This window comes from Acipenser ruthenus, chromosome 55 (genome assembly GCF_902713425.1).
Source record: "Acipenser ruthenus chromosome 55, fAciRut3.2 maternal haplotype, whole genome shotgun sequence".
NCBI classification, from domain to species: domain Eukaryota; kingdom Metazoa; phylum Chordata; class Actinopteri; order Acipenseriformes; family Acipenseridae; genus Acipenser; species Acipenser ruthenus.
Window position 1 is genome coordinate 1,908,030 of NC_081243.1, and position 25,714 is coordinate 1,933,743.

Genomic DNA, 25,714 nt, shown 5'->3' on the forward strand with positions numbered 1-25,714 from the left:
CTTTACTGTTGAAATGTGAGATTATTAATGGTTGGAAATGACCAACTCTGTTTTGAGTTAATATGTACAGTCTATTATTATTATTTATTTCTTAGCAGATGCCCTTATCCAGGGCGACTTACAATTGTTACAAGATATCACATTATTTTTACATACAATTACCCTTTATACAGTTGGGTTTTTACTGGAGTAATCTAGGTAAAGTACCTTGCTCAAGGGTACAGCAGCAGTGTCCCCCACCTGGGATTGAACCCACGACCCTCCGGTCAAGAGTCCAGAGCCCTAACCACTACTCCACACTGCTGCCCTCTTATGGTATAAGCATGTCTTCTGTCTAAAGCCAGAAGACATGCTCATCCCATAAGAGTGGTCAACAGACATGTTAAATAGCTTTATAAATCAGCCTATGTTCATTTTTTTAAATAAGTAAGTACTGGTAAGTATCAAATGACTTGGCTTTCACCATTTGAGGAGATTAGTAATGTAATGTCAGTTTTGAAATTATTACTAATTTTCCATGTTCAGTTAATTTCCACCCATAATAAAAATAAAAGAACACCACACATTAGCTGAGAGTGGCTTTGTGGGTTATAATACTATTTTATTCAATGTCAAATATTTGAATCGTGTTCTCTTGAAAAAAAAGACTAATGTACATTTGAAAAGTGTTGCATTTTCTAAGTATTTTAAATAACATTATTGTAATTTAACAAAAAATGTTTCATTCTGTGTTTTTAGTTTATTTAGTAAGACATTTTGAATTGTGAGTTCTGCTCAGGAGCTGCAGTGTTGAGATAACAAACTGCTGTGGAACTCAAAGTACTGCACAGGAACATCATCGATTGCAACAGCACCTGGAAGTGAAGTGAAGTGAAGTACTGCACTAGGAACATCATCGATTGCAACAGCACCTGGAAGTGAAGTGAAGTGAACTCGAAGTACTGCACTAGGAACATCATCGATTGCAACAGCACCTGGAAGTGAAGTGAAGTGAAGTGAAGTACTGCACTAGGAACATCATCGATTGCAACAGCACCTGGAAGTGAAGTGAAGTGAAGTGAAGTACTGCACTAGGAACATCATCGATTGCAACAGCACCTGGAAGTGAAGTGAAGTGAAGTACTGCACTAGGAACATCATCGATTGCAACAGCACCTGGAAGTGAAGTGAAGTGAACTCGAAGTACTGCACTAGGAACATCATCGATTGCAACAGCACCTGGAAGTGAAGTGAAGTGAAGTGAAGTACTGCACTAGGAACATCATCGATTGCAACAGCACCTGGAAGTGAAGTGAAGTGAAGTGAAGTACTGCACTAGGAACATCATCGATTGCAACAGCACCTGGAAGTGAAGTGAAGTGAAGTGAAGTACTGCACTAGGAACATCATCGATTGCAACAGCACCTGGAAGTGAAGTGAAGTGAACTCGAAGTACTGCACTAGGAACATCATCGATTGCAACAGCACCTGGAAGTGAAGTGAAGTGAAGTGAAGTACTGCACTAGGAACATCATCGATTGCAACAGCACCTGGAAGTGAAGTGAAGTGAAGTGAAGTACTGCACTAGGAACATCATCGATTGCAACAGCACCTGGAAGTGAAGTGAAGTGAAGTTCTGCACTAGGAACATCATCGATTGCAACAGCACCTGGAAGTGAAGTGAAGTGAAGTACTGCACTAGGAACATCATCGATTGCAACAGCACCTGGAAGTGAAGTGAAGTGAAGTACTGCACTAGGAACATCATCGATTGCAACAGCACCTGGAAGTGAAGTGAAGTGAAGTGAAGTACTGCACTAGGAACATCATCGATTGCAACAGCACCTGGAAGGGAAGTGAAGTGAAGTACTGCACTAGGAACATCATCGATTGCAACAGCACCTGGAAGTGAAGTGAAGTGAAGTGAAGTACTGCACTAGGAACATCATCGATTGCAACAGCACCTGGAAGTGAAGTGAAGTGAAGTGAAGTACTGCACTAGGAACATCATCGATTGCAACAGCACCTGGAAGGGAAGTGAAGTGAAGTACTGCACTAGGAACATCATCGATTGCAACAGCACCTGGAAGGGAAGTGAAGTGAAGTACTGCACTAGGAACATCATCGATTGCAACAGCACCTGGAAGTGAAGTGAAGTGAAGTGAAGTACTGCACTAGGAACATCATCGATTGCAACAGCACCTGGAAGGGAAGTGAAGTGAAGTGAAGTACTGCACTAGGAACATCATCGATTGCAACAGCACTTGGAAGTGAAGTGAAGTACTGCACTAGGAACATCATCGATTGCAACAGCACTTGGAAGTGAAGTGAAGTACTGCACTAGGAACATCATCGATTGCAACAGCACCTGGAAGTGAAGTGAAGTGAAGTGAAGTGAAGTGAAGTGAAGTATTGCACTAGGAATGTCATCGATTGCAGTTCTCATATATGCTTCAAGTTCTCCTCTGCTGGTGGATCGTGTCTTATTGTTGGGGTCGGTAGCTGCATGCCCACCTTTGCCTCGCCGTGTTTTAACATAATCTTCAGGTTAAAACAATACCAGCGGCAGGGAGACTAATCTGACCAACAGGAGCGACAACCCTTTAAAAACTATTCATTTTTTGGTGCTGTTTTACTAAAACATATCATACAGTAGGCCTACCTGTCATTCAATTCATGGAATGTGAAAGGTTTTTTTTTAAATATTATTGTACATGTTATGCATATAGAGTTCTTTCTTGCAACGGAAAATATTCTTTTCATACGGTTCTTCATTTGCAAACTATAATTATCTCCTGTCAGACACAAAGGTACCGGATCTGGGATGCGGTGAAATCCGGCACACATTACCACTGCTTATTCCTTATTCCCAGTTCCTTTTTTGCCATCCGGCTGACAGAATTTGAAAAGACGTTTTTTCAGAGACACTTTACTCACTAAACATCTGGTTGTCTCTGTGTAGATAATCACCTCCTCTTCCAAATGATAATGATAAGCAAGCTGCAACACAGGTGCAGGGGTACCCCAAATCTAGCCCTTTGAAAACCAATATAAAATAAGTAGGGCCTTGTCTTTAAAGTCACGTATCCACCCTAACCGTTTATCCACCATGAGCAAGCTCTTCAGCAACGTTAGCTTATTATTGAACAGAGATTAGTTCAGATATTGTAGATCCTATCAAAGTTTTCGTACACTGTGTTGTATGTGCTCCGTGCGCTGCCATTGCCTGTAGTGTCACCTGAGTTGTTCAGTGTGTTGACTTCATATGTAAATAAGTCCTGTTCGCCTGCAGGGGGCGTATCAACTTCAACCTCCATCTCGATCTCCTGCCTGTCACTCAGCAGCGAATGCACGCACCCACATGGCAGACAGCTACTCTGTCACAAGCATTAATACCCTGTATCTTTCTAAACAAGGGATTTAGGGAAACTCCCTAAGAAGATGAATCTCAAAAACAATAATTGTGTGAATATAGTCATTGTTACAGCTGTGTATAATGGTATTTAAAACAGGATTCATTCACCCGACTTTTGACATATCCGCCCTTACTCTGGTCCCACCGCAGTCGGATATGTGACAGATTACTGTACAACAAAATACAGGTGCACATTAAGACATGACCCCTCTTGTGTCTTAACCTGCGACCGCTGACTGGGTTGTAATCAACGATGGAGGATATCGAAGTGCTTCTGATTCTTTGACTGCAGCACGAAAGGGAAGGGAGATCCTACCCTAAACCCAGAATAATTTAAACATTAAACATTTCTGGATCAAACTCCAATACAAGTTGTGCCTAGATACAGGTTGGATACAGGCACTATAACAGAGCAGTGTGGTGTGTTGGTCTGATTTAGAATCACAAACAGGCCACAGTTATGCCATTCTGTTCCTGTAAAAGTGACAGCAGCCCTTCATTTTTATGCAATGGGTGCCATGCAGACAGCTGGGGACAGATCAGTCTTCTGTGTCAAAGATACTGAGTGATGTTAGAGATGCATTTTTCCATAGGGCAAGGGAGTATATAAGATTTCCAATTGGGGATATGTTACAAAACAGAACCAAACACGAATGTTATCAGTTGTCTGGCTTCCCAAATATGCTAGGTGTAATAGATTGCACATATCTTGCAATATCCCCAGATTCCCAGAATGAAACAGAAAACATTACCATTCTTTAATGTGCAGGGTTTATGTGATGCTCAAAGTATTATGACTGATGTAGTTGCAAAGTACCCTGGCTCATGCCACGACTCATTTAGCTTGGAGAACAGTGCCTTGTTTAAAAATTCTGAACCCGGGGTTCTAAGCGGAAGCTGGCTTTTAGGTAAGTTGCATTTATCACGATTCGTCTTTTGATTAACATTTTTATAATATCTTTATACATGTATTAATGTTTGCAGGTGACAGCGCATACCCACTTAAACAATGGTTGAAGATTCTAATATTGCAACTCGAAACACCATCAAGAGGTGTTTCAGGGTTTTGAAAAATAGATTTAGAGTCTAGTGGTGAGCTACATTATGACCCTGGTAAGGTATGGACGATGATTGTGGTGTGGTGCACTGTGGCAAAGTGGTTTGCAGTGCGCAAGTGTAGCGGTGATGTGATACGTAACAGAAGACAGACAACAAAGTTCACGGTCCAAACAGATCTTTATTTTGTTTGTAAATAATAATCCCAGGCAATACACAGCAATCGTCTACCTTTTGGGACAAGACCGCACCCAAACCAACATCTGACGCATCGGTGTGGAGGATGAATCTCTTGGTGAAATCTGGTGTGATGAGAGTGGGGGCCTGGAAGAGTCTTTGCTTAATAGTATCAAATGCCCCCTGACACTCTACTGACCATTTAATCAAATTTGGTGCAGTCTTTTTGTGAGGTCAACTAAGGGGTCAACCACTGTGGCATACTCAGGATAAAGAGACGGTAATAAATGGCTAACCCTAGTAGCGACCTCATCTGAGTCTTGGTTTTGGGGATTGCCGTGTCTGCTAAAGGCTGTATTTTGGTGACAACGGGTTTCACCCTTCCATTCCCCATCAAAAATCCCAAATATTGAGTCTCTGTTTTGGCAAACGCACATTTTCTCAAGTTAGCTGTCTGCTAGGCTACTCTTAGAGACTGAATGACAGCAGTAACCCTAGCCAAATGCTCTCGCCAGGTGGAGCTGTAAATAACCACTTCATCAATATACGCTGCTGCATATTCATGATGTGGGCGTAAGACCTAGTCTATCAGTCTCTGAAAGGCAGCGGGCGCACCATGTAGTCCAAACGGCATGGTTTTAAAATGAAACAGCCCTTCAGGGGTTGAAAATGCGGTTTTCTCTCTATAACTGTAGGTTTAGGGGATCTGCCAGTATCCCTTCGTCAGGTCCAGAGTGGAGATAAACTTTGCCGATCCCACTCTAACTAATAGCGTTTACCTTACAGAAATCAACGCAGAAGCAGCTGGTGCCATCCTTTTTGGCCACTATCACAATTGGACTGCACCACTCGCTCCTGGAAGGTTCAATCACCCCAAGTTCGAGCATCGCCCGTACCTCTTTGCGAACGCCACTTCGTCGACTTTCTGGAATCCGGTAAGGTCTCTCTCAAACTGCGACACCTGAGGGAGAGATAATGTCATATTAAACAAGGTTAGTTCTGCCGGGCAAGTCAGAAAAAACATAGCTGAACTCCTCAATAAGCTTACACAGCTCTCGTTGCTGATCTGGAACCAATTGCTCCACCATCTAAATTATTTTAGTGCTTGGGGTCTTTAGATGGGGCCTAAATCATCCTCTACTTTGCCTGAGGCTATAAATAAGGCCTCCCTTGCCTGCCAGGGCTTTGACAGATAGAAGCCCTACGTCTTGGGATCGGAGTGCCTGGCCAGGGACATACGGGACTAAAAGATCCTTCAAATAGGCCGGAGCCAAACCGTTTTGGGCTTTATTAGTCAGTTTAATGTGTAAAGAAAGATACGTTTTCTAGTGATTTTCATAAAACGCAAAAAAATGACGTTACTGATTCAATAAAGAATTATTACTATTGTTTTATTGTTATTATTGTTGTTGTTATACAATGTAATACTGCCACAACATAGTGTTAAGTGTAACAGAAACTTGTTTGTCTGAGAGTGATGGAGATGAATATAATATTAGTGGGTACACACTGTATAGGAAAGACAGGCAGGACAGAAGAGGCAGAGGGGTAGCGCTATACATAAAAATAGTCCTGAAGCCCAGGTGTTAAATCTGGACGAAGAAAACAACGCAGAATCAATATGGGTCAGAATAATGGACACAAATTCAAAGGGCATAATAATAGGAGCATGCTATAGACCGCAAAATGAATCTGTTATACAATGACATTAGAAATGTGTGTAGCAAAGGAGAAGCCATACTAATGGGGGATTTCACCTTCCCCGTATAAAATGGGAAAACCCAGTGGGGAGCACGACGGATGAAATTGAAATGGTGGAAATGACAAATGACTGCTTTCTAACGCAATTTGTCAAGGCACCGACTAGAGGGGAGGCATGCCTTGATTTTAGGGTTACCATGTGGCTCCAGATTAACCGGACGCTGTGAGACAGAACGGGATTTCAAACTTGCCCCTAAATTGAAATAAATGAAGGTGAAAATGAACCATCCTTAGCTATAATTAATAATGGTGCTTAAATACCCGCATGCGCGTCAAATAATTGTATTATACCAAGAATGAATTGCAGCCAGTCGTTATTTTTTCTGTTTGTTAAAATTCAATCGCCCATATTATTCTGCAACTACAATCAAAGCATCATCATCTCGTTGCTCTATCGATAAATTAGCTGTTCGTTCATTAAGATCTGATCAGAAGCAGCTGATCAGTGTGACTTGTTTGCTGCGCCCAAGCAATTCCACCACAGCAGGATTAATCTCAGCAAAGGTGGAGCTCATTTATTGCTTTCAATTTAGGGGGGATTTTGAAATTCCGGTCTGTCTCAAAGCGTCTGGTTAATCTGGAGCCATATGGTAACCCTACTTGATTTAGTCTTTTCAAATAACGAAGACAGAATAACTAAAACAGAGATCAGAGAGCCATTGGCAAACTCAAACCACAACATGGTCTCATTTGAAATGATTTTTAAAACCCAAAAAGTAATGACTAAAGCTAAGGTTTACAATTTTAGAAAAGCAAACTATGAAGGTATGAAACAGAGACTAACAGAAGTAGATTGGAATAAAATAGAGAAAACATTCACAGAAAAAGGATGGCTTTTTAAAAAAAAAAGTGTAGTACTAGAGGTGCAAAACAATTACATTCCGAAAGTAGACAAATCTAAATCTAAAACAAAATGGCCAAAATGGTTTAAAAAATATTCAGTGAAAAAAGGCACTTTTCAGAGCGTTGAAAAGGGACCAAAAACAAAGTACACAGAAAGAGTACTTGGAACTGCAAACACAAGTCAAAAAGGAAGTTAGAAAGGCCAAGAGAGAGTTAGAAATGAACATTGTTAAGGGTCTAAAACCAATTCCAAAATGTTTTTCCAATATTATAACAGCAAGAGAAGATTCAAAGAGGAGGTTAAATGTCTGAGAGACACAAATGGCAAAATCATAGACGAAGAAAAAAAAAAATAGCAAATATATTAAATGATTACTTTTCACAAGTTTTTACAAAGGAGGACATGGACAACATGCCCCACATGTCGACCTGTTCCTATCCAGTTTTAAATAACTTTAGCATAACAGAGGCAAAAGTGTTAAAGGGACTAGGAGCTCTTAAAATAAACAAATCCCCTGGGCCGGATGAGATCCTCCCAATAGTACTCAAAGAAATGAAAGAAGTTATTTACAAACCGCTAACCAAGATCATGAACAGTCTCTTGACACAGGGGTTGTACCGACAGACTGGAAAATTGCAGATGTAATACCGATCCACAAAAAGGAAGACAAAACCGAACCAGGTAACTACAGACCAATAAGCCTGACTTCTATTATATGTAAACTTATGGAAACTATAATAAGATCCAAAATGGAAAATTACCTATATGGTAACAGTATCCTGGGAGACAGTCAGCATGGTTTTAGGAAAGGGAGATCGTGTCTAACTAACCTGCTTGATTTTTTTGAGGATGCAACATCGACAATGGATAATTGCAAAGCATACGACATGGTTTATTTAGATTTCCAGAAAGTTTATGACAAAATCCTGCATAAAAGATTAATTCTCAAACTGAACGCAGTAGGGATTCAAGGAAATGCATGCACATGGATTAGGGAGTGGTTAACATGTAGAAAACAGAAAGTACTGATTAGAGGAGAAACCTCAAAATGGAGCGAGGTAACCAGTGGTGTACCACAGGGATCAGTATTAGGTCCTCTGCTATTCCTAATCTACATTAATGATTTAGATTCTGGTATAGTAAGCAAACTTGTTAAATTTGCAGACGACACAAAAATAGGAGGAGTGGCAAACACTGTTGCAGCAGAGCAGACTATAACACTGAATCTGCAACAAGCATTCATTATAATATTTAAAAAAATACAGAAAGCTGTACACATCACATTACAGAAAGCTGTACATGTACACATTCCAGTGTTGTTTATGCTGCATTTCGCTACTTTATGTCATACAATATAACTGAAATGCTCGCCCGGATCCTTGTCTTAAAAGATCCCAGTGACTCAGCATCAACAACGTGGAGGTAACCCTTGGTAACCCTTGGTACCCGTTGCATTCACTCAGAATATCTTCTCAATACTATAGTATACCGACACTTTCTTATATACTTTCATTTCTCAAAGTGGAAATCAGTTGTCTGACTGATAAATGTGGTTGATATTAATAGGAGGTTAAAATAAATGGTCCGTTGTCAAGACAACCGCATCTCTGCTCATAACGCTCTGCCCGGGAGTGACGTCCCACTCCCAGCAGCCGGAGCCGAGCTGCGGAGTGAGTCTGGGGTGTCTTCGCAAACAGCAACCCGCCTTTCTGACCCGCTTCACGCCTGGCATGGAAAAAGACCTGTAAACCACAAAGTATCGAGGTAGGGAGTCGACATGAACCTGTTTAATACGTTTTAGTGAGGGGTTGGCCTAGCAAGACTCTGTGAAACACCGGACTCGAGTAGAGCACCGACACGGGGAAAAGGGGCCGGCGTTTGGAAGTGGGTGTGCTTTGTTTGGGAGGTACTGTGAGTTCTTGAGCTACATTAATTTAAACCAAGCTCTGACAAAAACAAAAACACAAAACTGTCAGTAATAATACTCACATAAGGGTTACAAACAATTTTGACTACAAGTGGCAGCCAGAAATACAGTACAGTGTTTACAACGGAAGTAGTTTCACCTTTAACCCGTTAAGTACCCAGTAACATTTTCTATGAAAAAATCCAAACACGCTGTATTTATGTAATTTGATATATTATAAATCAATATGCTATGAATCTAAACGCGTTTAATCTATCAGAAGTGTAATGACAGGTATATTTCCAGCGTCCTAAATCTGAGGACAGTCAATTTAGACGTGGCCGTAATCAGACCAGTGAAATTTGACAGCGGCTATGATATGAAGCCCAGCATATAGAAAAATGAGCTTTATCATCCCTGGGCGGGGGAAGCACCCACAAATGTGTCTCTGATGCATCATAAAAGCATCTGAAGGGCTCTATTTGCAGAATAACAGTTACATTTCAAATGAACTTTTGCGCTTCACAAAATTCGAGTAAGTTATCACGACAATAGTGTTAAAGAGAAAATGTAAAACTGGTTAAAACAATTACAAAGTAGCCTGTCCTCAAATGAGGACAAAGGCACTAATGGGTTAATGGAACAACCAGAGGGGGTATATTATTATTATTATTATTATTATTTATTTCTTAGCTGACGCCCTTATCCAGGGCGACTTACAATTGTTACAAGATATCATATTATTTTTACATACAATTACCCATTTATACAGTTGGGTTTTTACTGGAGCAATCTAGGTAAAGTACCTTGCTCAAGGGTACAGCAGCAGTGTCCCCACCGGGGATTGAACCCACGACCCTCCGGTCATGAGTCCAGAGCCCTGACCACTACTCCACACTGCTGTATATCTGCAGAACTTGTCTATTGTCACATATTGTTTCCATCTGTGTCAATCGCATTAATCAGGAGAATTGCACATGACATTGTGATTCGACATTTCATTGCTATTTCTTATTCCATACTAATCTGTTTACGCTGTGGATTTACGTTATGGTCATCTGCTTTTGCATCATCCTGACAGCTCTGATTTTGAGTGCATGTTACTGATAGGCTTGTTGAATGTGTCGTCCGGTGGTTAATGAAAAGGGCTTGAAACCAGGAGGTCCCTGGTTCAAATCCTGGCTCAGCAACTGACTCATTGTGTGACCCTGAGCAAGTCACTTAACCTCCTTGTGCTCCGTCTTTCGGGTGAGACGTAGTTGTAAGTGACTCTGCAGCTGATGCATAGTTCACACACCCTAGTCTCTGTAAGTCGCCTTGGATAAAGGCGTCTGCTAAATAAACAAATAATAATAATAATAATAATAATAATAATAATAATAATAATAATAGTATCATAGTTAAACTGAAACAGTGATTGGGTATTTGCCATTCATTGACATTCCTTTATAGATCTGATGATGGGCCTAGTGGGAGGAGCCTGGTTATCAGAGGACCATCCAGACAACAGGCTTTGATACTAAAGCCCCACCCACAAGATAATTCAGCTTTAAATTATATTCAGGTAGGGGTAAAACTGACCCTGGCATCGGTGATCATTAAAAGGATTGTAGATGACGAAATAATTACCTACGTTTTCCATGCCCTGTAGATCCATTCACTAAACAGTTTTGAAAGAAACACATGTTTTAGCAAACATTTCAATTTTAACACCTGACATCTGGTACTACACTAAGTTAGAGAAATCTCTGTACACAAGCCTTGCTTTCAGGTAGACTTGCACGTCCTGTCACCTGGAAGGTGAAACTGTCCCCGCCCCTTCAGAGCTGTCTTTCCTGCCAGTAACCAATCATCATTCGAAAACACAAGCAGTGAGCAAAAACATGACAGTGTGCGTCGGTCTTCCAATTAAAGCTACAGTATAGCTGTGCGGTACACAACAAACCAAATAAAATAACACATCAAAGAGCAACCTAAATATTCTACATTTGTTTAATGTAAACAAATACTAACATAAATAAACATGATGTATGATCTTTACCTAAGATTTAAAATGGAGTGTTTAAAGTTGTGGGTAAACTTTTTTTAGTTTTTATTTCTCTTAATACATGATCATCTTCATATAAGAACATAAGATGAACATAAGAAAGTTGCAGGCAATAAAGATGTGCATTATAAATATCATATGGGAGATACTGAAAAAGACCTAGGAGTTTATGTTGAATCAGAAATGTCTTCATCTAGACAATGTGGGGAAGCTATAAAAAAGGCCAACAAGGTGCTCTGATATATAGTGAAAAGTGTTGAATTTAAATCAATGGAAGTAATGTTAAAACTGTACAATGCATTAGTAAGACCTCTCTAGAATATTGTGTTCAGTTCTGGTCACCTCGCTACAAAAAGGATATTGCTGCTCTAGAAAGTGTGCAAAGAAGAGCGACCAGAATTATCCCAGGTTTAAAAGGCATGTCATATGCAGACAGGCTAAAAGAATTGAATCTATTCAGTCTTGAACAAAAAAGACTACAAGGCGATCTGATTCAAGCATTTAAAATTCTAAAAGGTATTGACAATGTTGACCCAGGGGACTTTTTCAACCTGAAAAAAGAAACAAGGACCAGGGGTAACAAATGGAGATTAGATAAAGGGGCATTCAGAACAGAAAATTGGAGGCACTTTTTTTTTTTACAGAGAATTGTGAGGGTCTGGAACCAACTCCCAAGTAATGTTGTTGAAGCTGACACCCTGGGATCCTTCAAGAAGCTGCTTGATGAGATTCTGGGATCAATAAGCTACTAACAACCAAACGAGCAAGATGGGCTGAATGGCCTCCTCTCGTTTGTAAACTTTCTTATGTTCTTATGCTCCAATATTGAGTTTATTTTTCTCTAAATCTGTCTTTGACTGAGCAGCTTTGAGCTTGTCTGGAGAAACTTGGTATTAATATTATTTAGCTTCGTCGAGAATATCAGATTCAGGTTCTTAATTCTACTTGCATGTTGGTTTTGTTCCGCTTAATCAATGCATATAAACCAACCAGGGTCATCTCTGTGTGCTTTACAGGAGTGCTTACAGAGACAACTCCCCTGAGAAGGCCACTCCCACCCGGATAACAAACCCCACCCACCTCAGAAGACACACCCCTTTACATAACCACTCCCACAATCCAGAGGCCCCTTCCATTCCATTAAAGAATCACCTGTCATAGTTTGCCTTTCTCCGCTTCCTGATTGCTCTCCTCTCTCTTTCTCCTTACCCTTTTCTCTCCCTATTCTCCTCTGTCTCTTTCCCCACTTTCTACTATTTCCTGATTCACCCATTTTCCCTCTTGTCGTCCTCTCATCCTTTTCCCTTGCCCCTCTCCCCCTTTTCTACTTTCTCTCCTCTCCCTCTGCTCTTTCCTACACTGTTTCCCATCTCTGCCCTTTTCTTTCCCACTCTCCTCCCTCTCACTCATCTGTCTCATTTCCCCTCACCAATCTCCCACTCCCTTTCCTAACCCTCTCTTCTCCATCCCCTTCATATCTCACCTTTCCCCTTCTCCTTTCTCTCCAGTCTCCCTTTCTGTTTTGTACGCCCTTCTCTTATTTCTCCTCTTTCACCTTTTCTACTGCATCTCCCACTGCCTCCTCTTTCACCAGCCCCCCTCTCCCTATTTCTTCTCTCGTTCCTCTCCCTCCTTCTTTGCTCCCACACATCTTCCATCTCTCCTCCCTCTTCATTCCTCACCCCCTCTCCCCTGGTACTATGCCTTGCTCCTGCCCCTTCACCCTCCCCTCCCCTCCCCGCTCCCTCCACTCCCCCTGCACCCTGGCCTTGCTCGTGGGGTTCCAGTTTGCCTTTGTTGTGTATTTCTCTCTGGGTGGGTTTCGGGGTCTGGCCTCTGTTCTGATGCGCTCGGCCGGGGGGGACCCCCAGTTCGATTACTCACGACCCCACGATGTCTACACCAACCTGAGCCAGCTGGGGGCGCCGGCGAGCCCAGGGGAAGAACTGGAGAGAGAAAAAGACTGCCCCGAGACATCACCTTACCTGGGTATGAGAGGGGAGAGAGGGAGGAGGAACTGGGGAGAGATGGAGAGAGAAAAAAAACTGGGGAGGGGGGTACGGCACTGAGGCACCACCTTACCTGATGTCAGACAGAGTGAGATAGTGAGGCAAGGTGAGAGTAAGAGTGATATTAGGTGTGAAAGTTAGAGTAAGAGATAAAGTGAATGTAAAGTTGAAAGAGAGTGAGAGTATGATTAGGCTAGAGAGTTGGAGAGTAAAGTTGTCTGCCTGCCTGTGTGTGCTTCTACAGTGTGAGAAATGAGATAAACTGACACTGATTCATTTTTTTCCCCCTTGTCAGTGGGCCCTGTCTCGGTGCTCCTCTCCTCCCCCCTCTCGCTCTCTCAGATTGCGGAGAGGAACCCCCTGGTATCTCTGGGGGGGATGTACCAACCCCCCTCCTGCCAGGCTCTCCACCACACTGCCCTAATTGTCCCGTACAGGAACCGACCAGCCCACCTCCGCACCCTGCTATACCACATCCACCCCTTCCTGCAGAGACAGCAGCTACATTACCGGGTTTACATTGTACACCAGGTGAGATGAGAGGGGAGGGTAAAGGAGGAATGAGTGGTAAAGTGTGTGTTACACAACTGAGTCTGTATTGTGCTTTTCTCTCAGGCTGGTAACTCCACGTTTAACCGCGCTAAGCTCCTGAATGTGGGGGTGCGCGAGGCTCTGCGTGACGAGGATTGGGGGTGTCTGTTTCTCCACGATGTTGACCTGCTCCCCGAGAACGATCGCAATCGCTACGTGTGCGACCCCCGCAACCCCAAACACGTCTCTGTGGCGATGGACAAGTTCGGATACCGGTGAGCGAGAGAACTTGTCTGTGTGCGTCTGCCTACCTGTCTGTGCATCTGTTGTCCACACTGACATTTTTACTCTTTTCTGCAGCAAGATAACCGCCTTATAAAAGTTTCACACGATACAAGTACAGTGAAGTGTAATAAAGCACAGGGAGGTCTGGTAAAGCATAGGGAACCATTGTAAAGCACAGAGAGGTATGGTAAAGCATAGGCAAGCATTGTAAAGCACAGGGAGGTCTGGTAAAGCACAGGGAAGCATTGTAAAGCACAGGGAGGTATGGTAAAGCATAGGGAAGCATTGTAAAGCACAGGGAGGTCTGGTAAAGCATAGGGAAGCATTGTAAAGCACAGAGAGGTCTGGTAAAGCATAGGGAAGCATTGTAAAGCACAGAGAGGTCTGGTAAAGCATAGGGAAGCATTGTAAAGCACAGAGAGGTCTGGTAAAGCATAGGGAAGCATTGTAAAGCACAGAGAGGTCTGGTAAAGCATAGGGAAGCATTGTAAAGCACAGAGAGGTCTGGTAAAGCATAGTGAAAAACAAACCGTGGTAAACTCACCCTTATAAAAGTTTTCTACAATGAAATCACAGTAATGTGTAATAAAGCACAGTAAAAACATGGTAAAGCACAGAGAGGTATGGTAAAGCATATTCAAAAACAGGGTAAACTAACCCTTATAAAAGTTTCCCGCAGTAAAAGCACAGCAATGTGTAATAAAGCACAGTGAAAGCATGGTAAAGCATAGGCAAGCATTGTAAAGCACATTAAAAAACATGGGGGGGAAAACTGCAACTTTACTATACAAAATTGAGAAACTTTTATAAGGGCCAATTAACAGGACAGCATCATCACTGCCAATTACCAATAACTGAGCATCTCAGCACTGTCCTGTACTAACCCCCCGCCACCCTCCCCAGGCTGCCGTACCCACAGTATTTCGGGGGGGTCTCGGCTCTGACTCCTGACCAGTACCTCAAGATGAATGGATTCCCAAACCAGTACTGGGGCTGGGGGGGTGAGGATGATGACATCGCGACCAGGTGAGAGGGGGGCGGTGTGTCACATCTATGTACAGTAAAGGGGAGCTGTGTCACATTTATATACAGTGAAGGGAGGTGTATGTAAGGTTTATAGATAGTGAAGGAGAGCTGTTTTTGCAGTGGATATTAATTGAAATACTATACTGTATTAAGACCAGCCCTTTAGTCTGGCTGTAATAGCAAGTGAGAGTGAACTGTGGACTGTGGGAATTGCAGTTAAACTGACGAGAGAGAAAGGGGGTGGGGAATGGGAAGGATGGCAACTCTCATTACCTGTTTAATTTCTCCTTCTTCATGCTGTGGGGGCAGGTCCTGTGGGGACTTGTCTTTTTTTTGTATTTATTATTTGTTATTTCTGTTTGATTTTTCCCCTCTCCCTCTTTTTTTATGGTGGTTAGTTTGCAGGAGTATAATTTTTGAATAGCAGGTAAGTTCACTTGAAGGTTTTTGGGTCAGGCGTAGATAGCGGAGTGTGTGTCTGTGTGTCTCTTTCCTCTCCATGTATTGCTCTCAGCAGTGCTACTCAATCCTGCTTCATTCTTCAGTCTCTGATTTCCAGGAACACTCAGGGAGACGGCTCACTTGTTCACTGCTGTGAGCACGAGCTAGAGCAGAGAAGTAGCCTCTAAACCAGACCTGGGCTCAATAATAATTACAATTACAGCAGCATTGTTTGCTGAAGTTGCAATGATATTTTCTTCAATTACAATTAGTTACAATTATGCTTTACTCTGTTTATTCTAAATAACCCAAGCAATAAGCACAGGAACAAATACAGAAACATACTTTGCAACTTTTATTTTATTCAAACAAAAGGGGTCACTAAAAGTGGTTGAAACTACGAGAATAATGATTGCTCAATGTGAGGGGACCCTCTTTGCATATTAATTTGCTTCCCTTTACTGTTTTACTACCATCATGCTCGATTAACATTAATGTCAGATTATTCAGTCTTAGCCGATCCGTATTTTACCTGATTCGATGTTTGAATTAGCGGCAGTTTTGAAAATGAGCATTGACCACCGCGTTAGTCACTGGCAGTTTCAAATACAAAATGGGAAGTCCAAACTGCAGACTCTTTTGTTGTAAAATAATTGAATCTATTCAGTCTTGAACAAAGAAGACTACGCGGCGATCTGATTCAAACATTCAAAATCCTAAAAGGTATAGACAATGTCGACCCAGGGGACTTATTTGACTTGAAAAAAGAAAAAAGGACCAGGGGTCATAAATGGAGATTAGATAAAGGGGCATTCAGAACAGAAAATAGGAGGCACCTTTTTAAACAGAGAATTGTGAGGGTCTGGAACCAACTCCCCAGTAATGTTGTTGAAGCTGACACCCTGGGATCCTTCAAGAAGCTGCTCGATGAGATTCTGGGAACAATAAGCTACTAACAACCAAACGAGCAAGATGGGCTGAATGGGGCCTCCTCTCGTTTGTAAGCTTTCTTATGTTCGTAAAAGCAAGTTATCTGGAAATGCGTTGTCCTTATCTCTTACAAATATGTACGTGTATAATAGGTTTGTAGTAAATATATATGCAGTCAAACAATGTTTAGCAAATAATACAAGGATAGTACACAGCGGTTTCTTATGTAATCTTTTTTTTTATTATTATTATTTGTGTAACGCTACAGCTTGTCTGGTTTATTTTTTTAGGGAGGGGGGAGGGGGTCCAAATGAGGCAGGCTGTGTTTTAAGACAACCTAAAAACTTCATGGAAACCCGGTTTAAGAAAGCTGTACGATATCAGTAAGTCGCGCAAGGCCAAATTGGAACTCAGGCACAAACACAGCCTCCCGTATTTTTATACGAATTAGTTTATTTGCATTTGGAGCGAGAATTTCTCAGTCTAAAAGAAAACTAAATGGAAACACACACAACCCGAAACTACTACCAAAATAGAGTGAGAAAAAGGTGAGACTTATTTTTATTTTTCCATGGAGATTTCCCCCCACTGTAATCCATATAAACCTAGGTTGTTTCCTCCTGTTGATCTCTCTCCATTGTATTTTCCAAAGTACTGGTACCTTCACATACATTTGTTGGTAAAGTATTTTATTAAAATAGTGTGTTCAGCTTCGCTGTCGTGCTTTGACAGACATTTACAGATTCTGATCTGCGTCACGTTTGCGCCGCAACACACCTGATAAGTGGCATGTGACTTGATCGCAGGTCAAGTCATATGATCAGGCAGTCCCTGCTCCTCCAACGCAGTATGGCTTGGTTAAACAGACCTGTTGTTCCGATCCATACAGTCATACATATATATATTGGGGTCCCTCAGAATCGGGGGACCTGGGCTGCAGCCCCTAAAGCCCCTGCGTTAATCTGGCCCTGCATGGAACTGCGAATGATTAAGCTTGAAAAGGTGTGTCATTGGATTGTAATCAATTATATGGTATAATTACAATAACATCTACATTACACAGATGTGCTTAGACTATCATTCCAGTTCCACTGTAATTGCAATTAATTATGAATTACACAATTGCAATTTTATTTGACCCCAGTTCTGGTGTAAACTGTGAGTAGAAACACCAGCTGACCTCAGATCCCTGTGCTCTGTGTGCTGCACACTCCCCTGAGAGATCCCTGTGCTCTGTGTGCTGCACACTCCCCTGAGAGATCCCTGTGCTCTGTGTGCTGCACACTCCCCTGAGAGATCCCTGTGCTCTGTGTGCTGCACACTCCCCTGAGAGATCCCTGTGCTCTGTGTGCTGCACACTCCCCTGAGAGATCCCTGTGCTCTTTGTGCTGCACACTCCCCTGAGAGATCCCTGTGCTCTGTGTGCTGCACACTCCCCTGAGAGATCCCTGTGCTCTGTGTGCTGCACACTCCCCTGAGAGATCCCTGTGCTCTGTGTGCTGCACACTCCCCTGAGAGATCCCTGTGCTCTGTGTGCTGCACACTCCCCTGAGAGATCCCTGTGCTCTGTGTGCTGCACACTCCCCTGAGAGATCCCTGTGCTCTGTGTGCTGCACACTCCCCTGAGAGATCCCTGTGCTCTGTGTGCTGCACACTCCCCTGAGAGATCCCTGTGCTCTGTGTGCTGCACACTCCCCTGAGAGATCCCTGTGCTCTGTGTGCTGCACACTCCCCTGAGAGATCCCTGTGCTCTGTGTGCTGCACACTCCCCTGAGAGATCCCTGTGCTCTGTGTGGTGCACACTCCCCTGAGAGATCCCTGTGCTCTGTGTGGTGCACACTCCCCTGAGAGATCCCTGTGCTCTGTGTGGTGCACACTCCCCTGAGAGATCCCTGTGCTCTGTGTGCTGCACACTCCCCTGAGAGATCCCTGTGCTCTGTGTGCTGCACACTCCCCTGAGAGATCCCTGTGCTCTGTGTGCTGCACACTCCCCTGAGAGATCCCTGTGCTCTGTGTGCTGCACACTCCCCTGAGAGATCCCTGTGCTCTGTGTGCTACACACTCCCCTCTCAGCCCTGCGACTCCTTTAAATCTCAGCACCTCTGCTTCTGTGTGAGTTATTCTGCACACGATGTGACTCCCAACTTTGAAGTCCCAGCGAGTATGAGGAGAAGTTTACTCAGGTGGCCATGCTTTCAAAAATAACAAATCTGTCTCCCCTCTCCTTTCTCCCTCCTCGTATGTAATACTCTTCCACTTTCCCCCTCCCTCTTTCCCCTCTCCCTTCTCTCCTCTCCCTCTCCCCCCTCTCTCAGGGTTCGTCTCTGCGGTATGAAGATCACTCGCCCCCCTATTTCAGTCGGGCACTACAAGATGATCAAACACCGAGCCGACCGGGGCAACGAGCAGAACCCCCACAGGTGGGAGCTGCGAGCAACCAGGCATTACCACAGAGAGAGAAGAGCAGACAGCCAGGCATTACCACAGAGAAGGGCAGACAGCCAGACATTACCACAGAGAGAGAAGGGCAGACAGCCAGACATTACCACAGAGAGAGAAGAGCAGACAGCCATCATTACCACAGGGAGAAGGGCACACAGCCAGACATTACCACAGGGAGAAGGGCACACAGCCAGGGTTCAGAAAGTATGTCACACTTAGCCTTTTCCATATATTTGGAGAATCGCTTTTCTGATTGTCACGAAACTTGGTATTAACATTATTTTGTATACGACTGAGAATGTCAGATTTTGGGGGGAGTATGATGTGGTGTTTATCTGTATATCCGTCAGTCTGTTTGTCATATTTTAAAAACTGAAATTTCAACAAATTTCAAATAACATTTTTCTCCCCTCTCCTCTCCCTCTCTCGTTCTCCTCTCTCAGGTTTGATCTCTTGATGCGCACTCGCCGCTCCTGGCACTCGGACGGTCTGAACTCTCTGACCTATGACCTCCTGTCTCGAGAGCTGCAGCCGCTCTACACCAACCTGTCTGTGAATATTGGAGAGGAGCCGCCCAAACCCAAACAGAACCAGGGCCAGAAACGCAACCAGCCCACACAGAAACCAGAAAATAACCAGGCCCAACCGCTCCACACAAACCTATCTGTGAATATCGGAGAGGAGCCGCCCCGATCCAAACCCAAGAACCAGACACTGGGACACAGACTGCACCCGACCACACAGGCATTGACCCAGCCCCTCTGCACCAACCAGACTGTGAGCATTGGAGAGAAGCCAGACCAGAACCCAACACACAGCCTGACACAACCTAGAGTTCAGAACCAGGGGGCACCCATACTGAGACTGGATCAGAACCAACCCACGCTGAGACAGAACCAAAACCAGGGCCAGGACCAGGGGAGGCCCGCAGGAACAACGCAGACAACAAGCGAGCAACACACAGGCGATACAAACCACAGAGACAAGACACAGCACAGACACAACAAAGACTAGACACAACACAGACACTACAGAGACTAGACACGACACAGACACTGCAGAGACTAGACACAATACAGGCACTAGACACAATACAGGCACTACAGAGACTAGATACAAAACAGAAACTACAGTGACTAGACACAACGCAGACGGTACACAAAACGATAGACAGCCTTGTAAATACACGCAACGCAGGTGACTCACACTACACTATCACCAGAGACACAGAGTGCTGAAAACACACAGAAAAGAGAATGAGGCTATGAGGGAGGGGCTACAGGTAAAGGGGGCGGGGCTGTGCTCCAAGAGGGTGGAGCCAGGAGGAGGAGAGATCAGGACATATCAAGAGGGATGACATTGCAGATCAGTAGTTGTGCATAAGGAGACGGGTCGCATTTCGTTTGTATCCCCCTGTAGGCGCGAGGGGGCGGGGGGCATCTCCAACTAGAATTATGAAAAAAACAAAAGACATATTGGAATTTATCGCAATAAACATGATGAGATTTTTGTAAATGTTGACCTTTTGGGAAACCAAAGGGTACATGAGATATTGAATTGAGTGAATCAGATACCAATGATTCCTTAAAGTAGTGAATCATTCAATTCAATTCAAAACTCGCCATTCTGATCGCTCTGCTCCTTCTCCCTGAACTACAGCGTTTCCATATCCCATTTTGATAAATCTTAAACTTTCAGCTTTTAACAAAATACTTGGGTCACCCTTAAAAGAGACTTTGGTGGTTAATGGATGTTTTGTTGCCATTCTCCCGGTCTGTCCGTTCTTCTCCTCTGGTTGGTCTGCCTGCCTGCTGCCAGTCGACCCACTTCATGCACAGCTGTGTGATCTGATGCAGAATATTTATAAATGCATCTCGACAATTCGTGCCGTACCGTTTAAATGTGTCCAGGTATGATGGTATAATCTACAAAGTCAGTTTAGAAGTAACCGGGTATTCCATGCAAATAACGTCTTTCTGGCCACTGTGAAGCTGTAGCACACATCTGGTATGGATAACAAAGAACGATTGATTAAAAAAAAAAAAAAAAAACAGCACTCTCACCTGCTACTGTTGCAGGTCTTGTGAGGAAGGGTCTGCGTGATTTAAAGGCAGACTCATTTATGCTGTGTCATGATGAAAATGGGCAGTAATATTTTACTTTAAAATGTAATGAACAAACCAAGAATTACAAGAAGTGTAACAAATATATATAAAAGATAGATGGATATACAGTCAGCACTCAGATATACAACACTTTTCTTGCATGTCAAATCAGGCTGTTTTTATTGTGCAGTTATACAGCGCTTCCTCCAGTTTCACCTGACGAAAATTCAGCCAAAACAAAGCAAATGAGACAAGCTACGGTAATGTAAAACAGTTAATCTTTAAACAGTTTTAGATACTGTGATGTATTTTTATTATTTTTTTTTAATCTGTGATCTTTAATTGCTTTTGTGCATTTTCATTTGCATGTGAACTATGATATTAGGGCCCTATCGAGCACTATATTCTGTAATTTTGAATACTGACATTGGATAGTGTTTTAATTCTGGAAACTTTTTTTTTTATCTTTTACCAAATTGCATTACTTTTACATTTTTCTGTGCATAGCTAATATTTTGATTTAATTTTGCCATTGGGTCGTTAACAGGGAATTTTACAAACTGCTACAATACGTTCCGTGTTTAAAAGTATGTACTGTATTACAGTTCATGTGTCATCTCTTTTGGCATGTGATATTTTCAGAATCATATTGTTCTGAATTAAAATACTTCTGTTGAAAATATAGTACTGTACCAACAAAACCAACTATAGTACATCTAAATGGAAGCCTGCTTATTTTAAAACACAGTCCTTTCAGCTATGTATTTTTGACATTGTATCTTGTTTGTGTTCCCTGAAAAAAAGACAAGGGTTGGACGGGCCAAAATGAAATAATCAGATATATGTCACACGTGTTTAACTGTCACTGAAGTCAAAATTTTATCGGGTCGGATATGTGAGTGCTGACTGTGTGTGTGTAATCTAGACAAGCGCTTCTTATACAGTCTTGATGAAACTTGATCATTTCTTATATATGTCAGAATGTCAGTGGGATGTGTCTGTCCATTTTACATCTAGATATATCTTGCTTATACAGTCGTGATGAAAGTTATTTCTTTAGCAATCAGTATCAGCATGTGGAGGTGTATAGAGGCTGCCTGTCTTAACATATCTACATACATACAAATACTGTGTATATATATATGTATATATATATATGTGTGTATATATATATATATATATATATATATATATATATATATATATATATTATATATTTACTTGGCTTGGCCACTTTATTAGGACCAGTCTGTCTTCCTGATTGGGTTTGGCATGGCCCTGGTGTGGGGCATGTTCTCCTGGTATACCCTGGGTCCCTCCATTACTCTGGAAGGCTGAACGAATACTAAGCATCACTGATGCACCACCCAACAATGCCAAACACAATTCTGGCCCCACCACCGTGCCAGAATTGTGAACGGTTTGAGGAGCATGACAGACTTCTTCCACGGTCCCCACAATGATCTCAATGCAATTGTCTGAACAATTCGTCATCACGATCCTCTATACTGAATATTAATGACTGAATGGAGCCCTGGAGACACCTTCCAGCACCTTGTGGAGTCAAGGCCACGCCAAGGCAATGATAAGCTTATTAGGGACAGGTCCTAATAAAATGATCAGGCAGTGTACGTCACACTATTTTACATTTCTAGAATATTGCTTATCTGATTGTGGTGAAACTGCTCAGGACATTTCTTTACGCCAAGCTAATTAGCCTATCAGAATATGAGGCTGTATGGAGCCTCTGAATCAGACTTGCATTTTCCATGTGCATACAGTGGGTGTAAATCCTTGTGAATTTATTTTATGATGGTTTTATATTTATAGCTGATAGTGTATACTGTGTGTGTTTTTTAATCATGTATGTGCTATTTATTTATTTATTGCTAGTGGGATGCCCACTAAGAGAAAGACTTTGGTGTTGCAATAGCCTCATCACTGTCAGAAACCAAATGCTTGGGTATGTAGCCAAAATATAGAGTACAAATCAGATGAGTTTATGATGCTGTTGCATAATGCACTGGTGAGATTGCACTTGAAGTACTATGTCCAGTACTGGTGACCACAGCACCAAAGAGACATTGTGGCCCTGAAGAGAGTCCAGCAAAGAGCAGCCAGACTAATCCCACTGCGCAAAGGAATTCATTTATAGAGGGAATCTATTTAGAATGAAGAAGTCATTCAGATCTTAAAAGGAGTTGACAAAGTTAACCCTAACCAGTACTTTAAGCACAGCACAGAAACCAGGACCAGAGCACACACAGTTGGAGATTAAGTGGACTTCCGAGACGGAGGGTAAGAGAGAATGGGTTACCAAGCCATGTTGTTCATGCTGAATCACCGAGATCCTTTAAGTAAAACTGTGTTGAGATCTATCACTTGCCAGGAACCAGATGAGGTTTGAAGGGCCGGATGGCCTCCTCTCATTCGTGAATTTTTCATATTTCCTATCTCTTGGTCTTTGGTTCAAAAAGCTGTTTCTGCACATGTGCCGTATCAGAACTGACTGAAGGGCATTCCCATTGAGAATTTGTTTTTGTTGCAATTAAGAACCGTACTTGAACATTGTGTGCCTTTGTTTTGTTGTACAGTACAGTGAATGTTTTCCTGTCCCCTTAACTTTTCATGATGTTTGCAATCGGAGTGTTTCTTGTTGCAGTTATATTTTTAGCAGTTGCTCAAATACTAGGTTTTTATATTGTTCAGGTGCTAGCTATGAATTAGGAGCTACTCTTCAGTTCTAGTTGCTTGTCATAGATGTAGGCAGGCTAGATCACCCAAAGTGTCTTCATGTTGCTAAGCATCAGCGCCATCTAGTGCACAGCTAGTGTATTGCCAGCAATACACTGCCAAAGAACAAAATGATCAGTAGGTAGCTTGTATTTCTACAAAGACACTGGGGTTGATACGTCTACATACATCTATAACTGGCAACTAGAACTGAAGAGCAGTTGTTGAACTCGGTCAAAGCACTTAAATGTATGGTAGTCCTATTGTTAATGTGCTTTTTCTTGCATCCTCTAGGGTAGAGTGTTGCACGGGGACAGGTTAATGGTTACACTCAGGGTAGCTGTACTACTGATGGAAATATGTTGGTTAAGAGGAGTCTGGTATTTCCATACCCATACCAAGATACTTACTCATTTTTAATTGAATTTATATACCTATTTATGTGTATTAAATGGGCATATGTAAACAATCTGAACAGTCAACAAGGTTTGTATTGAAGTAAAGCGAAAAGAAGGCTGAACTTTGAGGGAGTATATTGCTGGAAACTGCTTGCTTGTGTGATTGTGTGGGTGTGATAGTTAGTCTTGCTTCTTTTCAATGTTTATTTTTCAAGGGCTTACAAAGTACTATAATAAATCACTCACCTTTTAGATCCTGGATTGGGGTTCTTCATTGGAGCAACATGAAACCTGTCAATCATACAACAGGCATCTCCGTTCAGTTCATGAGTGATTCTGACCAGCTGAGCCTTGACTGAGTGGGGCGGAGATATTCAAAGTCAATAGGAAAGTTTTGGGTGTGCTTGGAAATGCTTTACTCTTAAAAGATGAGTGATTCATTACAGTACTCTCTCTGAAAAATAAACGTTGAAAAGGAGCAATCTTAGTGGTGAGTGTGAATTTGCTATATTTCTCTAGTTTTCTATTTATCGCGGAAGTGGAGCAAAGCTGTCTCCTAAACTGTGAAAACACAAAGTTGTGAATAGTTTTTATCGTAGAGGATATATATATATATATATGTATTTACTGTGTACTCTGAAAGCTGTATCCGTCTATATAAATAAAGTGCAAATTCAACTGAATACTTGTTTCATCTTGTTGTTTATTATATTGTATTATATTGTATTATATAGAATTGGCTTCAGCAATAATTCAGACAGTTCCCCTAAGTTTAAATCTCCATAGTTTTATACCTCCTATCTAACTTACAGGGAAATATTGAAAAATGTGAATTAGTGAAGAGCTCTGTGATGTGGAGACCTGTGCTGGCTATCAGGCACATGCATGATACTGCAGGAAGTGGTCCGGAGCCCTGTGGGATCCATCTGCCAATCATGGCAGTGACGCAGAGAGGTTGGGTGAGGATGTGTCACATCTCTCTCTCTGAGTGGTCAGGAGGTGGGTCTTGGGGGGTCGAACGACCAATAAAACTGACGTTTTGCTATTCCTTCACTCTTCTAGGAGAAACGACAGCATGAGTGGGGTTCGTAAACCTGGAGTAAACAAAACCCAGAACGCCAGTGTCTGGAACGAAAAAAGGGACAAACAAGCCCGGCTGAGGAAGGCAGCCGCTATAAAGTATTTAAGAACATAAGAAAGGTTTCAAACGAGAGGAGACCATTCGGCCCATCTTACTTGTTTGGTTGTTAGTAGCTTATTGATCCCACAATCTCATCAAGCAGCTTCTTGAATGATCCCAGGGTGTCGGCTTCAACAACATTACTGGGGAGTTGGTTCCACTCCCATGATTCTCTGTGTAAAAAAGTTCCTCCTATTTTCTGTTCTGAATGCACCTTTATCTAATCTCCATTTGTGACCCCTGGTTCGTATTTCTTTCTTCAAGTCGAAAAAGTCCCTTGGGTCGACATTGTCAATACCTTTTAGAATTTTGAATGCTTGAATCAGATCGCCGCATAGTCTTCTTTGTTCAAGACTGAATAGATTCAATTCTTTTAGCCTGTCTGCATACGACATACCTTTTAAACCCGGGATAATTGTGGTTGCTCTTCTTTGCAGTCTTTCTAGAGC

At 42.4% G+C, this 25,714-nt stretch overlaps 1 protein-coding gene across 2 annotated transcripts; it reads left to right on the forward strand.

Annotated features, from left to right (window-relative positions):
• The first annotated feature begins 8,703 nt into the window (after window positions 1–8,703).
• Window positions 8,704–24,768, forward strand: b4galt3 (UDP-Gal:betaGlcNAc beta 1,4- galactosyltransferase, polypeptide 3). Of its 2 annotated transcripts, XM_059017125.1 has the most exons (8): window positions 8,704–8,996; window positions 10,591–10,702; window positions 12,202–13,174; window positions 13,490–13,725; window positions 13,810–14,000; window positions 14,914–15,036; window positions 18,723–18,827; window positions 19,293–24,768. In XM_059017125.1, exons 3-8 carry the CDS (start codon window positions 12,886–12,888, stop codon window positions 19,861–19,863), a joined length of 1,515 nt encoding a protein of 504 aa, XP_058873108.1. In that variant the 5' UTR covers window positions 8,704–8,996; window positions 10,591–10,702; window positions 12,202–12,885; the 3' UTR covers window positions 19,864–24,768. The 2 variants fall into 2 exon arrangements, with proteins under 2 accessions (XP_058873108.1, XP_033858359.3); XM_034002468.3 differs by lacking the exon at window positions 10,591–10,702.
• The last annotated feature ends 946 nt before the right edge of the window (window positions 24,769–25,714 follow it).

Excerpts from the sequence above, each read along its gene's own strand:
- b4galt3 (XM_059017125.1), top strand. The coding sequence starts at position 12,886 with ATGCCTTGCTCCTGCCCCTTCACCCTCCCCTCCCCTCCCCGCTCCCTC. Across the intron at positions 13,175-13,489 it reads CGAGACATCACCTTACCTGG|TGGGCCCTGTCTCGGTGCTC; the intron begins GTATGAGAGGGG and ends CCCCCTTGTCAG. Across the intron at positions 15,037-18,722 it reads GATGATGACATCGCGACCAG|GGTTCGTCTCTGCGGTATGA; the intron begins GTGAGAGGGGGG and ends CCCCTCTCTCAG.